Below are 16,391 nucleotides of genomic sequence, written 5' to 3'. Positions count from 1 at the left end.
TAAAAATACTTCAAATTCGGTTGAATTAAACCATTTTAGATACAGTAAAGCTGTTGGAGCGATGATAATATCCATCGAGCGACAAACAGCGTGTAGATAAAAAATGGTAGTAACAAATGAATTCCATTGGGCAGTATATCAATATTCATCATAGTGTTGATTATAATACTAATGATAAAAACTAGGTACTCAAGAGTTCCACGATAGAACCCTGACAGCGCGAAGTCCTCGTCTCCTCAGACGTCACACTATTGACCTCCGCCGACAGTACATCACAAGAACCCAGAATCCCCTGGCTCGGGCTTTTGAATCCTGTATACAGTACAGGGTATGTGTCAAGAGCCATCGACAGCCCTCAAAGAAAGATCGTTTTCGGTCGCCAAAGCGGAAAGTCGTGCAGAAAACCGACAACGGCGAAATTATGTTGCCGCTGCACCGATTACTTTCGTATTTTGTGTTTGATCTGTTTTTCCCCCCATAAATGTTTAATATGAAATAGTAGGCAGTCTCTGATGTCATTATTTGTGCACGGCCACATTTTACCTGTAGTCGTTTTGTTTAAAAATAAAACATTTAAAAATGTGAATAAACGTATATGTGACCTTTACAGAAAGGAGTGGCGTTCATATCTTGAAATCATTTCTCCGCCCCAGTAAACTAGCCTAGCTGGCACAAGGGCTGCGGAAAACGACCGTCTCCCTCAACACAGGAGATAATTGTTGTTAATTAGAAAGAGCGTTGATTGACAGTCCTCGTGCGACGCTGTCCACACCGCGTTGCTAAATGAGGAACCGCCCAGTCATATCCGCCGCCCTGGCAGGGCGCGGGAGTATTTAGAGAGCAGAGCAGAGCAAGAACAACGAGCTATTCCTCTCTGCAGTTCGCAATGGAGAAGGCTGGATGTGGAGTGATTGTGTGGGTTTGGATTGCGCTGTTTATCGGAGCGCTTGATATTTCTGTAGCTCAGGTTCAGAAGTGCCTGGTTAATGACAACGACAAGATAACGTGTGGTGATCCGGCTATCGGTAAAAGCGGTTGTGAGGCTGAAAACTGCTGCTTTGATCCGTCCAGCCGAAATCGCTGTTATTATGGGAATGAAGGTGGGTTTTTGGCTCTTGAGCGTCTTCTATGATGAGCTTAACAGGCTTCACCTACCAGCTCTTGCTTTCCTCCAGTGACTGTCCAGTGCACCAGGGATGGCCAGTTTGTGGTGGTCGTGTCCAGGAATGCCACCAGCCCTCAGCTGAGCCTGGATTCAGTCAGCCTGCAGGGGGGCAGGAGTGCCCCCTGTGGCCCTGTTAGCACCACTGCTGGCTTTGCCATGTTCCAGTTCCCAGTCAGTTCCTGTGGCACCAGCATGAAGGTGAGGGGCTTGATCCTTCAGCTGAGGATGTTGTTCCTGTGGTGATTCCTGACCTTGTTCATGTGTCCTTCCTCCAGATTGAAGGTGGTGCTGTGGTGTATGAGAACATGATGTCCTCAACATTTGCTGTGATTGGGGGACCTGCTGGCTCCATCACAAGGGACAGTTTCTACAAGTGAGTGAGCAGCTGCTGCTTCCCAGAGTGCTCTGGTCTTGCTGGATTCCATGACTGCCTGCTTCTCTCTCTCTCCAGGCTGTTCTTCCAGTGCAGGTATGCAGACGATGACCTTGTTCCAGTGCGGGCTGTGGTCTACACGGTCTCCCCACCCCTTCCGGCAGTGTCTCCAGGACCTCTCCGTGTGGAGCTCAGGATTGCAAGAGGTAGCTGTCAGGCCTTGGGCTGTGTGAGCCGAGTGTGTGGGGCTTCTGCTGAACCCCGCTGCTGCTCTTGTCCTCAGGAGAGCTGTATGACTCCTACTACAGTGACCTGGACTACCCTGTGACCAAGGTGCTGCGGGATCCTGTGTATGTGGAGGTCCACATCTTGAGCAGGACTGACCCCAACATTGTCCTGACCCTGGGGGACTGCTGGGCCACTTCCACATCCAGTCCTCTCAGCCAGCCCAGCTGGAGCCTTCTGGTTGCTGGGTAACCTGACCCTTGTGGCTCCGACTGGCTTGTCTCAGTAGTGTCCCCTTGTGCCAGGGCTCACCCTCCCTGTTGCTGTCCTTGCAGGTGTCCCTACGGAGGTGACAACTACCAGACCACCTTGATCCCTGTGGGTGGCTCCTCAGGGCTGCCGTACCCAACGCACTACCAGCGCTTCATGATTCAGATGTTCACTTTTGTGGATCCTGCCTCTCAGGTGCCTCTGATGGAGAAGGTAGGGAGCAGCTTGTGGGGAAGGAGGTGGTGGCTGGTCCTGGGCTGTGCAGTGACCCTTGCTGTGCTCTCTCCAGGTGTTCATCCACTGTAGTGCAGCAGTGTGCCAGCCGACTGCTACTGACCGCTGTGTGCCCACCTGTGGCAGGAGGAGTGAGTTCTCTGGGGACAGGGCGGTTGTGTGCCAGTCAGCTGTGTGTGTCCTTTCCTGATGCTGTTGTCCTGTCCTCTTGCAGGAAGAGCTGTTGCTCGAGTGGCAGAGGACTCCTCCAGAGAAACTGTGCTGGTGTCCAGTGGGGAAGTGATCCTGGTTGGATCTGAGCTTCCAGCTCTGGATCAGCTGGATTCCCATGCTGAAGGTGAGGGAGGGGGGATGGAGGCTGAGTGTCTGATCCTGTTCCCTGTGTCTGACCCCTCACTAAAGCTCTTCTCTCCACAGCACCCTGGTTCCTGAGCTATGGGCTGCTGGCAGTTGCTGCCTCCACTGTTCTGGTGTTGATGGCTGTGTGGAGATCTAGACCTCGGTTACAGATGGTCAAACTGTGATTTTGTGTAATAAAGAGGTTCTGTATTCAACTCCAGTCCTTGCTGTCTTTTAAGACTAACTTTGTTTTCCCAGTATCTAAACCCTAAAGCAGAGCTAGCAAGTGTCTAAATGTAATCCCTAGTTTCCCAGGTGTATGGAGGGGGTGGGTTGCCTTTCTCCTGATCCAGGTGCATGTGGCTCACAGGTAATGGAAGATTCTTTCAGCCAAAGCCCTGGTACAAGTTATCTGGGTTTCCTCTACTACTTTGTGTGAAGCTTGATCAGTGCAAACTATTGCGTCCTGGTTTCCTTGTAGGGTGACGTTTTGAGTGAGGTCTTGTCTTTAAGACAAGTTCCTGTTTGTTGTTACACTCCTACAGGTATATGGTATGATGAAATACTATTTGGCTAGCTCTTGGATGATAAGTAGTACAAAGGAAAAACGGTACAATTGTGTAACAAAGACAACAGGCAGTGTGCAAAACAACAACAAGGTAATAGATTTGCAAAAACAAATGCATCAACAGAAAGATACTTTATTGATCCAGTGAGGGGAAATTGCAGTGTAACAGCAGCTTTACAGTCTCAGTGTAACAAATGATACAATAATAGTACAACACAGTCTGTATAGTTAGGGGTGCACTAAAAGAGTTACTCACAGTCTGGACATACAAAGAACAAACTAGAACAGTATGCAGAAAAATCATATCACACATGAATATAGATATCAATGTATTGCACAAAAAATTTTTGTAAATGGGGGGGGGAAGAGAATAGATGTGTCCAGAAACGGGTTGCTGTCAATGTTGCCTCTGCCCAGACGTGAGGTGAGTACTTTTACGGTCTTATGGCAGAAGGCAAGAATGATCTCCTATAGCGCTCCCTGTCGCACCGTGGTTGGATCAGTCTATTGCTGAATGTGCTCTTCAGTTCTACAAGCCTGTCATGGAGGGGAGATGTTGTCCATGATGGCCTCTAGTTTGGACACCATTCTCCTCTCACCCACTACCTCCAAGGGGTTCAGGTCAGACCCAATGACTGACCTTGTTCAGCCTTTTAGAATCCACTGCTTTAATCCCAGGGCCCCAGCATACCACTGTGTAGAAAATGGTGCTCGCTACCACTGCCTGATGGAACATAGGTAGCATCTTACTACATACATTGAAGGACCTGAGCCTCCTCAAGAAGTAAAGTTGGCTCTGTCCCTTCTTATAGATGGCCTCGATGCTCTTAGACCATTCCAGTCTATTGTTGATGTGCACTCCCAGGTACTTGTACAAGTCCACCATCTCCGCGCCACTTCCATGGATGTAGACGGGAGTAGGTTTGACCTTTTTCCTCCCGAACTCTACCACCAGTTCCTTTGTCTTTGTTATATTCAGTTCCAAGTGGTTCACTCCACACCACTCCACAAAGCTGCTGACCAGTCCTCTGTACGCCTCCTCCTGCTCACCCTTGATACATCCCACAATTGCAGAGTCATCTGAGAACTTCTGCAGGTGGCATGGCTTTGTTGTACTTAAAGTCCGAAGTATAGAGGGTGAAGAGGAATGGAGAAAGAACTGTCCCTTGAGGTGCCCCTGTGTTATTCACTACCTGTTCAGACACAGTTCTGAAGTCTCACAGACTGTCTGCCTGTCAGGTAGTCAGTGATCCACAAGGTCATGGAGGCATCGACTTGCATTTCCTCCAGCTTCCTCCTTAGAAGTAAGGGGTGGATGGTATTGAAGGCACTGGAGAAGTCAAAAAACATGATCCTTACAGTGTTGCCAGCCCTGTTCAGGTGTGCATAGGCCATTTGCAGCATGTAGATGATTGCATCCTCCACACCAACACAGGGCTGGTAGGCGAACTGTAGGGTGTCCAGTGATGAGCTGACCAGGGGTCTCAGGTGGGATAAGACCAGCCTCTCCAGTGTCTTCATGACGTGAGAAGTCAATGCAACTGGTCTGTAGTCGTTTAGGACAGAGGGGCGCCCTTTCTTTGGTACTGGGACCAGGCATGATGTCTTCCAGAGGACTCTCTCCAAGCGCAGGCTCAGGTTGAACAGTTGCTGGAGCACTCCGCTCAGCTGATCAGCACAGGCCCTCAGAACTCTGGGACAGATGTTATCTGGTCCTGTGGCCTTACCCTGGTGTAGGCTCTTCAGCTCCTTCTTCACCTGGTCAGCCGTGATGGTCAGCCTGGCCTGGGGGATGGTGCTCATAGCGCCTTCAGTGCTGCAGGTGTTAATGGCGGAGGTGTTGGAGAGTGGCAGCTGTGGGGGATGGATGGGTGAGTAGTTGTCGGGAGTTGTAGCTGTAGGCGGCCATGGTTGTGGGGGGATAGAGGAGGTGTTGGGCAGTTGCAGCTGTGAAGGGTTAGGGAGCGTGTGGCTGTGGGGGGATGGGTGTTGAGCCACAGAGGACCCAGAATCAAACCTGTTAAAGAACTAGTTCAACTTGTTGGCCATCTCCAGGTTCCCCTCTCTTGCACCCCCAGCCTGTTAGAACCCAGTGATCTCTCTCATGCTCCTCCATACATCTCTCACCCTATTCCTTTGCAGCTTGTCCTCTACCTTCCTCCTGTAGGCGTCCTTGCTCTCTCTTAACTTCTGCTTTAGCTCCCTCTGTACACGCTTGACCTCTTCCTTATCCCCCCTCCTAAAGGCTCTCTTCTTGTCATTCAGAAGAGCCTTCAGGTGGCTGGTGATCCAGGGTTTGTTATTGGAAAAGCAGTGTACGTCTTTGGTGGGGATGGTGTTGTCTACGCAGAAGTTAATGTGGTCAGTGACACAGCCCACCATGCTGTCTATGTCGTCCCCATGTGGTTCGCAAAGCACATCCCAGTCGGTGGCCTCCAAAGCACCACGTAGATCCTCCATAGCCTCCAGAGACCATCTCCTCACAGTCCTCATGGTCGCAGGTTGGCGCTGGACAATAGGAGTGGGGAGTGAGCTTTATGACATGTAAGGCAGAGGTAGATTTCAATGTGTGTTTGAGTCTTTAGTAAGAAAGAAGGTGCTGTGAGGTTCAGATCATAGGTGAGAGGTGAGAGAGGCTGGGAGTTTAATAGTTTGATGAAATGCTATTTCAGCCTGAGGTCTGCCTGTCAGAAAGTCCCAAATCCAGTTGCAGAGGGTGGTGTTGAGACCCCGTGCACTGAGTTTCTTGACTAGCTTCTCTGGAATGATAGTGTTAAAAGCTGAGCCGAAGTCGATGAATAGTCTTGCGTATGTGTTATTTTTGTCCAGATGGGATAGGGCAGTGTGTATGGCAGTGGAGATTGCGTCATCTGTGGATCTGTTGGGCCAGTAGGCAAACTGGTACGGGTCCAGTGTGTCTGGAATGGTGTCCTTAATGTGCTTCATGACCAGCCTCTCAAAGCACTTCATGATGACAGATGTTAGTGCCACTGGTCGGTAGTCATTAAGACATGTCACTGTGGTTTTCTTTGGTATTGGGATGATGGTGGTAGTCTTGAAGCAGGTGGGGACTACGGCTTGGGCCAGAGACATGTTGAAAATGTCTGTGAATACCCCCGCCAGTTGATTGGCGCAGGCTCTGAGGACACGACTGGGTCCTTTTTAGCAGAAATCTCCTCACCTCATCTGCAGACAGTGAGAGCAGCTGGTCAGCTGCGAAGGGTGCAGCTCATTTGGCTGGTTCTGTGTTGGCTTCAAACCGAGCATAGACGGTGTTGAGCTCGTTAGGCAGGGAGGCATCATGGACAGATGCACAGATGTTCTTCCTCTTGTAGTTTGTGAGGGCCTGTATACCTTGCCACATACACCTTTGGTCATTAGTGGTGAAGTGTTTCTCTAATTCCTGTTTGAGCGTGTTTTTTGCATGTTTAATACCATTGTTTAGATTGATCCTGGCTGGCCTTAGTTCTGATTTATTGCTCGATTTGAATGCTGCATCCCTTGCTTTGATTTTAAGCTTCATTTCTCATCCAATATCTGAAAGACAACCTGTGTGTAAGCCCAATGTTAATTCTGTGCATTTCACACTTGGACACAACTGCCTTCCCTTCATAGGATCTTCCTGGGCTCTATGCCCAATTTCACCTAGGTAGATAATTCAGTGTTTACATGCACACTCCTCTGTTTAACCAGTTTGTAATCAAAATGCCTGTATTTCCTTGCTACTGAAATGTATCAACATTGACAGGCGCATACATAGGAGTATCTGGTTCTTGTCAAACTGTAGCTTGCTGGGGTGTGCTCCCACCCCTGCTTTCAGCTGTATTGTTTTGCCTGTCTGGTATTATTGGTTGTCCAGTAGATGATGGGTCTGTCAATCTGTAATGACTTGTTTGTTTAGTGCCCGCTCACAAATTGAGTCACAAGAGCGACGGTCTCGTAGTGAATTACTACTGGCAGTAGTGATAGCCAGAAGTGGGCTGCTGTCTAATTAACTGGTTGGCTTTTTATACTGAGAAAGTGGACCTAGATTAATGCCCCCTGCTACAACAATACAGGACTCAGATTAGTTCCCTCACTCCATCACCTTAAACCAGTGGTTCTCAAAGTTCTTTGACCAAGTACCACCCCTCATCAAACCAAAGCATCCAGCTACCCCCCCATGAGTCATTTACTCATAGGAACCACAAATCTCAAAGACCAACATAAGCGCATGTTCACATGCGTGTGTAATATAAACAGCACTGGGCACGTACTGTTGCAGTGAGAGGGGTGAGCCAAAGCAGATGTGATTTCGTTGGGTTGAGCCTTGATACAGTTCACAACTGTCGAACTGACTGCCTGTTATCGCTCTAGCACTGTCTGTGCAAACTCCAATGCATTTTTTCCAGTCGATGCCATTCTCTTCGATAAATTCATTCAGAATTGAAATATTTACTCTCCTATAGTTCTTGTTGGTAGCAGCTCATAGAACAGAAAGTCCTCATGGGCTGTGCCTTCAAACTCATGTCTATGATGAACGAGCAAATTGGCCAAACCAACAGCATCTACAGACTAAATATTTTTCTGTTGCTTATCACGCTTTCCTGTGCTCACAAGATCGGCAGTGTTCCAAAAAGTGTCCGCACATTCTCCTCTCTCCCTACTTGCTAGACATATTGTTTTTTATATACAATTGGTTACTTCCGTTCGAAGCACGCATTCCTATACAATGGCATAGAATTACAGAGTAGCTCCTGTGTCCATTCAAGTATTAGAGTGCGTTGTATCGCAGTACGTAGGCTCTGTATTTGACACATAAAAAGTTTGAGAACCACGGCCTTAAACAAATTGGCTGGCTGAAATTCAGATCAGCCCCCCTATTTAATGTTTTACCACAAGGGCAACATTTAAGGCTGTCAGCGCATCGTGTCTCATCTCATTTTGTAAAAACAAAATGCCTGTGATGAACGCTGGGGGCACAAAGTTCTGTGCATCACTTCCAACAATCATTGTTGTCGGTGGTATCGGAAATTCATTGTTTCATCGGACTATTTACAAAAAACAAGCACTTCCTTCCAATATTTAGTACAATAGACTGGTGTCCCATCATGGGTGTACCCCACTCTGGGCCTCGATGGATTATCTATGGATGGATTAACCAATTCCTATTATGCTACAAATGTATCTTTTGTGTGTAAAATACAGGCTTAAGCAAGAAAAGTTGGAGATTCACAGTTCAGTTTGACAAGAAAAGCTGTGTTTACCCAGCTCTCCAAACACAGAGCCCAATAGAGAGTGGAGACCAGCCGGTTCCTATCCCGACACACAATGGACCATCAGGGAGTTAGTCCGGCCGTTCACCGTGACAGCACGTACAGTATTTAGACGGTGGGGTGAAAATGGAGAGCTTGCAAACTCCCCCAGAAGAAACCCCACGACCAATAGAACCCAGGACCCCAGAGCTGCAACAAAGCAGTGCTAACAGAGAAGCATGCGTGCAGCCCGTTTTTAATCTGTTGCAAACGATCAAGCGCGGCTGCTAATGTAAAGAGCAGCAACGCCAGGCGCCTGTTTCACTCCTGAATCGGAAGGTGTGAGAACAGTTGTCTGCGCTCCGCGCGCGTCCGACATGTTCGCTGGGACAAAGCGTGTCTGCACTGCACACAGATCCGGAGAAGGAAATATCACGACGAGTTTCTCTTTTCACCGCAGGGACATAGTTAAAACACGAAAGATGTCGTTTTAGGCTTTTAATTCTTGAAATCGTTCACCCAGCGTTTATCCTCCAAATTGACCGGCGAAGCAGAAGAACATTCGAACGAAAATAAAGAAGGAGTTTTATCATTTACAAGACTGTAACTATACAATGTTCATTTTGGCAGAAGGAGACAGTCACAGTTTTAATTCAATAATAATCTTATAATTGATGTGAATTCAGATGTTTCGGGACTAGCTCTTATCGTATTTATTTTTTACATCTTGTCAGAGCCAACAGCTGTAACAGGAAATATTAGATACCGTGACCGCAAAATATAGCGAAGATCTTAGTTTATAATATTCATTGTAAACAATCAGCAGTCTAGTCAGGAGAAATGAGTCTCTGCGATCGTCCTCCGCTTTAACTACACTGGCTTTTCCATGGGGTGGATTCAATATCCTGTCCTCCTGCGTGTGAGCTGACAGAGTTCGGGTCCTCGTGAAAATCTTCACTCCGCGAACCTGAACGTCATCACGTGCGAAAGTCTCGGTGGCTTTAAAAAGAAGGAGCTCGCAAACAGCAGGCATCGTGGTTTTGCGAGTTGTTTTCATTTCAAGATGTGCTTTTCTAGTGGTCTTGCCTTTCGGCTGTTGACCTTGCTGTTCCTCGCAGTTCTGTGTGATGCTGCGCAATGGCGCGCCCGCGCTAACGTCCAATCCGGCATCAGGCGCAAGGGGGTCGCCTTTCTGGACTCGCCTCTGCTGCCACGGCAGCAGAAGCAGCAGGTTATCCGGGCTGTGTCGGCGCAGTGCGGGGAGAGTACGATCGTGGTGCAGGTCAAGACAGACCTGTTCGGCACCGGGCAGCTGATCAACGCTTCGGATCTCAGCCTGGGAGACTGTGCGGTCACCCGGCAGGACACCGCGGCGCAGCTCCTGATCTTCGAGGCTGAGCTGCAGGCGTGTCGCAGTGTGCTGAGTGTAAGTGGTTCTGCCGTTGGGCAGCTTCGGGTTCTCGGCAGTTGGGTGACTGGATCTGTGATCTGTCTAGACCGTGGACGAGCAACTGGTGTACAGCTTCTCTCTCAACTACACCCCGAAGCCGCTGGCCAACACCCCCATAGTGAGAACGAATGGCGCTGTTGTGGGTATCGAGTGTCACTACATGAGGTGAGTCCTGGAGGAGCAGCAGGGCTGCCTGCCTGGAGCTTGACTCCCTGCTGACGCCTGCCTCCTGTCTGCTAGGCTCCACAATGTGAGCAGCAATGCCCTGAAGCCCACCTGGGTCCCCTACACCTCCACCAAGTCTGCTGAGGATCTGCTGGACTTCTCCCTGAGCCTCATGAGTGGTAGGTCTCCCCTGAGATGAAGCACGGTGTGACTGTACAGCCAGTGCAGTTGGATCAATGGGATCTGTGCTTGAGATTGGGGTTCCCTTCTCATCCAGATGACTGGAGCTCCCAGAGGTCCTCCAATGTGTTCTACCTGGGGGACGTCCGAAGCCTCCGTCACCCAGGCCAACCACCAGCCTCTGCGGCTCTTTGTGGACAGCTGCGTGGCCACCTTGGTCCCTGACCAGACCTCCACCCCCAGCTACTCCTTCATTGAGAACAAAGGGTGGGTGTGCCCTCGGGTGGCTTGAGCTAGTGAACACTGCCTGCCGTCTCTCCAGTTCTACACTGCCTTCTCTCCTTTCAGGTGCCTGACTGATGCCAAATCCACAGGCTCCAGCTCGCAGTTCATGCCAAGAACCCAGGACACCAAGCTGCAGATGAAGCTGGATGCCTTCAGGTTCTATCAGGATGCCAGGAGCTCAGTGAGTACTTGATCCTGATACCCATGAAAGCAGAAGGTTCTTAAAACAGCATGTCCATTACAAGCCCAAGATGGAGGCCTGGGTGTAGCTTGATCCACTCGTGCTCTTGGCAGATCTACATCACCTGCCACCTGAAGGTGACTCCTGCTTCCCAGAGTGTGGACTCCCTGAACAAGGACTGCTACACTGAGGGCAGCAGGTCAGTGAGGAGGCAGGGGGCTGCTGTGTCCAGCTGGTGCTCAGGTGAGGGAGCTGCTCTGACCCCGTGTCCCTGCTGTAGGTGGAGATCAGTGGATGGGAGTGACCAGGTCTGCAGCTGCTGTGACTCCAGCTGTGTGCCAAGTGTACGATCCAGGTATTGGGGTGGCAGGAGCAGGAGGGACCTGGCTTCTACAGGGGGTAAGGCACCCTTCCTCTGCCACTCATGGCATGGATCTCCTCAGGGTAGTGGGGGTCAAGTTGTCCTGCTCTTGTTGCAGCTCCTGAGTGGGAAGCTGATGCCACTGTGGGTCCCGTGTTTGTGCTGCAAGAGCAGGTTGCTGAGAGGCCAGTGGAGGCAGAAGGCCGGAGCTCCCAGCTAAGAGCAGAGGAGGACAAAGCCACAGGTACTGGCAGGAGGTGCTGTCGTGTCAGCTGGCCCCTCTCTGTAGCAGTGCCCACTTGCTGAGGCTCCTCTGTGCTTTCTTTCCAGGCCTGCCTGTGGAGGCTGTGATCCTGGCTGGTGTGGTGACTGCTGTGGGGCTGGTCTGTGCTGCTCTGCTGGGGACAGTCCTGCACAGGAGAAAGCAACACAAACCCATGAACTGACTTGCTGTGAATGAGGAATAAACTGGCTTGCAAAGTGTCTCTTGTACGGAGCTGCTTCTTTCCTAAGGGGAGTTGTGTGGGTTGGGTGTGAATGCAGTACTGTCTAGGATGCCTGCTTCTGCACACGGAGGGTGCTCAGCTGCTCAAGCAAGCAGTTGAGTAGAAAGTGTCAGTTCGGTATTGCTTCTCCCAGACTGTAGCATAGCAACTGAAATCAATAGTAAAAATACACTGGGAGTGACCGAGTCCAGCGTCTGCGTTCTTCCCGGGAAAAGCAGGGCTCTCTTCAGGAAACGGGAGCAGCCTGAGCTGTGACGTATCGGATCGTACAGGTTTGAAAACGGCGCCACAGGCAGGAGTTCTTTGATGTCGGCTGCCAGAACGAGAGCCCCTCCATGCCTTTAAGGCAATGGCTGAATTGCTCAACTCTCGCATCTCCCAAGGTCCCCTATTCCGCGAAGAGGAGAAACGGGCACCGCCAATACTTCGTTGGGAAAGCAGTATGTGAACTCGACGTAAAAGGCTTCAGCATATGTACCCAGCATCCTAAATCAAACGTGTTGTACTTGCGCTGTACGTCAGTTAGACACAAATCCCATTTTAAAGATGACCAGGTTTCTAGGCTTTGAAAAGATTACAGTATCTAAACACGTGAATTATTAGTCCACCACACCATGGCCTTTTCCCTATTGCCGTAATTAACGGTGCCCTTTAATGAAGTTTGGTCTTTTCTTCGACGTGTTTGTTTAACGCGCCAAATGTCTGGTTTTTCTTGCTCAACATAACGGTCCAAAAGGGCCGTATCGCCGGCTTTACGGCAAAGGCCGATTAGCAATACTGTGTTTAAAACAATCTGAAAGTACTGCTATTCTAAAGCGCCTCATAAAAGTGAATACAGACATTAATCGCAAACTAGACATGTGATGCTCCATGTGGACGGAATCGCTCAAACCAAAATGTGCTCCGTTCACTTGAAATTGATCATTTGAAGCTGCTGTCCACCACACTAGTTTTTGAGTAGAGCATTCGCTTATGTTTGTATTAGCAAAAATATTGTAATTGATCAAACGTGAACGCTACCGTAGTGTATTAACGGCACATATTTATCAGCTAGACTTCTGCTCTTTTAGGGGGAAATTGCAAAACTTCGCTGGTTTCAGTGTTTAGGGAAAAACCGTAGAACACGAATGACACTAGGCAGAAAAACGCAACTGTACAGAACAGCTCGTCTGTCTCGGTCACAATCTCCGTAACTCGCTCATTTGAACGTGCCAGCAAAATGTTTTTGGAGTGTAATGCATCTGCCTCTGCGTGCTTGTTTTTCCAAGACGATGCAAGAGACTCCTCGTTTGGATGACTGTAAGAGCAGCTGTATGCCCCTTTTGTTATTTACATCTGCACATGAATATCACTGCCAACGATGAAGCCAGTGTGTAGTACCTGTGGGTCAGTGTTATTATACCCAGCAATTCACAATGTCCAAATAAATGCTTTTCTTGCAGCATGTTATGGTGTACGAAAACATGTTGACAGCATTGGTATTTCTCTCAGTTAAAAACTGAAAACCGGATTTTTGGGGGCATATAACCAGAAAGTGAACCAACCTAAAATATCCCAAACTGCACATCTCTGTTTATACCGCTCCTCTGTACCGTCAGTTCTTCTCTGAATCGGCTGATGGGACAGATGCAGCTCATTACTCAATAAGGGGTCAAACACATCGTGTTGAGATATTAGTCTAACCCTCGCGATAGCTCGTTCCAGTCGAACAGGACGCTCCGTGATTAATCAGCTGACTCGGGTGACGCTCTGAGTGTCCGAAGTCCTCGTGCGCGCGCTACAGCCCTCCAATCGCCGCCCTCAGCCGATCAGGGCGCAGCGCGTATTTCAGGAGCTGAGCGCCGCTTGTCTGCAGTTCCTCGGCGAGTTTCACGATGGAGAAGTCCATGAGCAGAGGGAGGATGGGGTTGTACATTGTGTTGTTTTTGCTATCGTTGGATTGTTCTTTAGCTCAGGTGCAGAAGTGCCTGGTTAATGACAGTGACAAGATGGCATGTGGTAACTTGACTATCAGTAAAAGTGACTGTGAAGCTAATAATTGCTGCTTTGATCCGTCCGGCCAAAATCGCTGTTACTATGGGAATGAAGGTGGGTTTTTGGCTCTTGAGCGCCTTCTATGATGAGCTTAACAGGCTTGGTTTACCAGCTCTTGCTTTCCTCCAGTGACTGTCCAGTGCACCAGGGATGGCCAGTTTGTGGTGGTCGTGTCCAGGAATGCCACCAGCCCTCAGCTGAGCCTGGATTCAGTCAGCCTGCAGGGGGGCAGGAGTGCCCCCTGTGGCCCTGTTGGCACCACTGCTGGCTTTGCCATGTTCCAGTTCCCAGTCAGTGCCTGTGGCACCAGCATGAAGGTGAGGGGCTTGATCCTTCAGCTGAGGATGTTGTTCCTGTGGTGATTCCTGACCTTGTTCATGTGTCCTTCCTCCAGATTGAAGGTGGTGCTGTGGTGTATGAGAACATGATGTCCTCAACATTTGCTGTGATTGGGGGACCTGCTGGCTCCATCACAAGGGACAGTTTCTACAAGTGAGTGAGCAGCTGCTGCTTCCCAGAGTGCTCTGGTCTTGCTGGATCCCATGACTGCCTGCTTCTCTCTCTCCAGGCTGTTCTTCCAGTGCAGGTATGCAGACGATGACCTTGTTCCAGTGCGGGCTGTGGTCTACACGGTCTCCCCACCCCTTCCGGCAGTGTCTCCAGGACCTCTCCGTGTGGAGCTCAGGATTGCAAGAGGTAGCTGTCAGGCCTTGGGCTGTGTGAGCCGAGTGTGTGGGGCTTCTGCTGAACCCCGCTGCTGCTCTTGTCCTCAGGAGAGCTGTATGACTCCTACTACAGTGACCTGGACTACCCTGTGACCAAGGTGCTGCGGGATCCTGTGTATGTGGAGGTCCACATCTTGAGCAGGACTGACCCCAACATTGTCCTGACCCTGGGGGACTGCTGGGCCACTTCCACTCCCAGTCCTCTCAGCCAGCCCAGCTGGAGCCTTCTGGTTGCTGGGTAATCTGACCCCTGTGGCTCCGACTGGCTTGTCTCAGTAGTGTCCCCTTGTGGCAGGGCTCACCCTCCCTGTTGCTGTCCTTGCAGGTGTCCCTACGGAGGTGACAACTACCAGACCACCTTGATCCCTGTGGGTGGCTCCTCAGGGCTGCCGTACCCAACGCACTACCAGCGCTTCATGATTCAGATGTTCACTTTTGTGGATCCTGCCTCTCAGGTGCCTCTGATGGAGAAGGTAGGGAGCAGCTTGTGGGGAAGGAGGTGGTGGCTGGTCCTGGGCTGTGCAGTGACCCTTGCTGTGCTCTCTCCAGGTGTTCATCCACTGTAGTGCAGCAGTGTGCCAGCCGACTGCTACTGACCGCTGTGTGCCCACCTGTGGCAGGAGGAGTGAGTTCTCTGGGGACAGGGCGGTTGTGTGCCAGTCAGCTGTGTGTGTCCTTTCCTGATGCTGTTGTCCTGTCCTCTTGCAGGAAGAGCTGTTGCTCGAGTGGCAGAGGACTCCTCCAGAGAAACTGTGCTGGTGTCCAGTGGGGAAGTGATCCTGGTTGGATCTGAGCTTCCAGCTCTGGGTCAGCTGGATTCCCATCCTGAAGGTGAGGGAGGGGGATGGAGGCTGAGTGTCTGATCCTGTTCCCTGTGTCTGACCCCTCACTAAAGCTCTTCTCTCCACAGCACCCCGGTTCCTGAGCTATGGGCTGCTGGTAGTAGCTGCCTCCACTGTGCTTGTGGTCTGTTCTCTGGTGTTGGTGGCTGTGTGGAGATCTAGACCTCACATCCAGAATACCAAGCCTAATCTGGAGTATGAATAAAGGCCTTGTTCTGAACTCCCTTGTGTACTGTTTTGTATGCTTCCCTCTTCTGTCAGCATTAAGTGCTGTAGTTCGGTGTCTATGTGAAGATGTCCCTGTAAGCCTCTTCAATGGCTGTGTTTTTCCATCTTTCATAGACAAGTACTTGCACTAGTTCTTGGCCACTGCTTTTTCTTGGAGTCTGTGGTCTTAATGATATTCCTTCGACTGGCCTGGATTCTAATTGACTGCACTTTGGGGGGGGGGAAAAATACCTAGAGGGCTCATAACCAATTCCTCTTTCATCTCTCCAGCCCTCGGGCGCAAGTTGACAAACTTGCTCCCTCTCCCTTCTGAGTGAGTTCAGCCAATGCCCTCCTGTTCTAGTTCTTTAGAACAGGACCCAGGCAGCCAAACATTTCTAGTTTGATTACAATTAGTTTTTCCTTCAGCTACCTGTCAAAGGAAAAATTAAACCATGATTTAACTGGGGGACTAGTGCTGTGCATGAACAAGATGAGTGTGACTTTCACCCAGTTCTCTACAGCCCGCCTCCAATAAAAGTGGTGGAGATGAGCCAGTTCCTAGCATAACTGCACATGCAAACTCCCCCTGAATGTACACTAGGCAGGAGTCCAACCCAATAGACACTCTTCAGATCAGTCCAGCTCTCTAAATCGATTTCAAATGACAGTGTGTGTGTGTGCTATCGTGGAGACTTAATGGAAAGCCATTCGTGTCTTCCACTGTAGAAGACGGACTCCAGTAGTCCCCACAACCAACATTTCAGCTGGGGGACAAAACACGTGTCGTCACTGCACACAGATCTGGAGAAGGAAATACTGTATCACTACGAGTTTGTCTTCTCACTAGAGGGACACATTAAAGCCACGAAATATCTCATTGTCGGCAAATTCATTGAAATCATTTGTGCAATAATGAGATCTTATGATGTACTGTATGTAAAGTGAGACGTTTTCGGACCAGGTCTTATCTTTTCTCACTAGTTCACCTCTGATCAGATCATTCTCAACATCTGGTGGCCAGCAGGCAAAAGCTCTAACAGGAAA

The 16,391-nt window shown here is 49.8% G+C and overlaps 1 protein-coding gene and 1 pseudogene across 1 annotated transcript; both read left to right on the top strand.

Moving 5' to 3' along the window:
- Nucleotides 1–831: 831 nt before the first annotated feature.
- LOC138233889 (zona pellucida sperm-binding protein 4-like) lies at nt 832–2,821 on the top strand. Its single transcript, XM_069186644.1, has 9 exons — nt 832–1,100; nt 1,176–1,363; nt 1,441–1,538; nt 1,617–1,776; nt 1,827–2,011; nt 2,099–2,246; nt 2,323–2,398; nt 2,482–2,604; nt 2,685–2,821. The coding sequence occupies exons 1-9, from the start codon at nt 887–889 to the stop codon at nt 2,789–2,791; spliced, it is 1,299 nt and encodes a 432-aa protein (XP_069042745.1). The 5' UTR covers nt 832–886; the 3' UTR covers nt 2,792–2,821.
- An 8,142-nt stretch (nt 2,822–10,963) lies between these two features.
- Nucleotides 10,964–15,342, top strand: LOC138237800 (zona pellucida sperm-binding protein 4-like; annotated as a pseudogene).
- Nucleotides 15,343–16,391: the final 1,049 nt, after the last annotated feature.

Source organism: Lepisosteus oculatus, chromosome 3 (genome assembly GCF_040954835.1).
Source record: "Lepisosteus oculatus isolate fLepOcu1 chromosome 3, fLepOcu1.hap2, whole genome shotgun sequence".
NCBI classification, from domain to species: Eukaryota; Metazoa; Chordata; class Actinopteri; order Semionotiformes; family Lepisosteidae; genus Lepisosteus; species Lepisosteus oculatus.
Note: the sequence above shows the minus strand (reverse complement) of the source record. Positions and strands in the feature narration are given on the sequence as shown.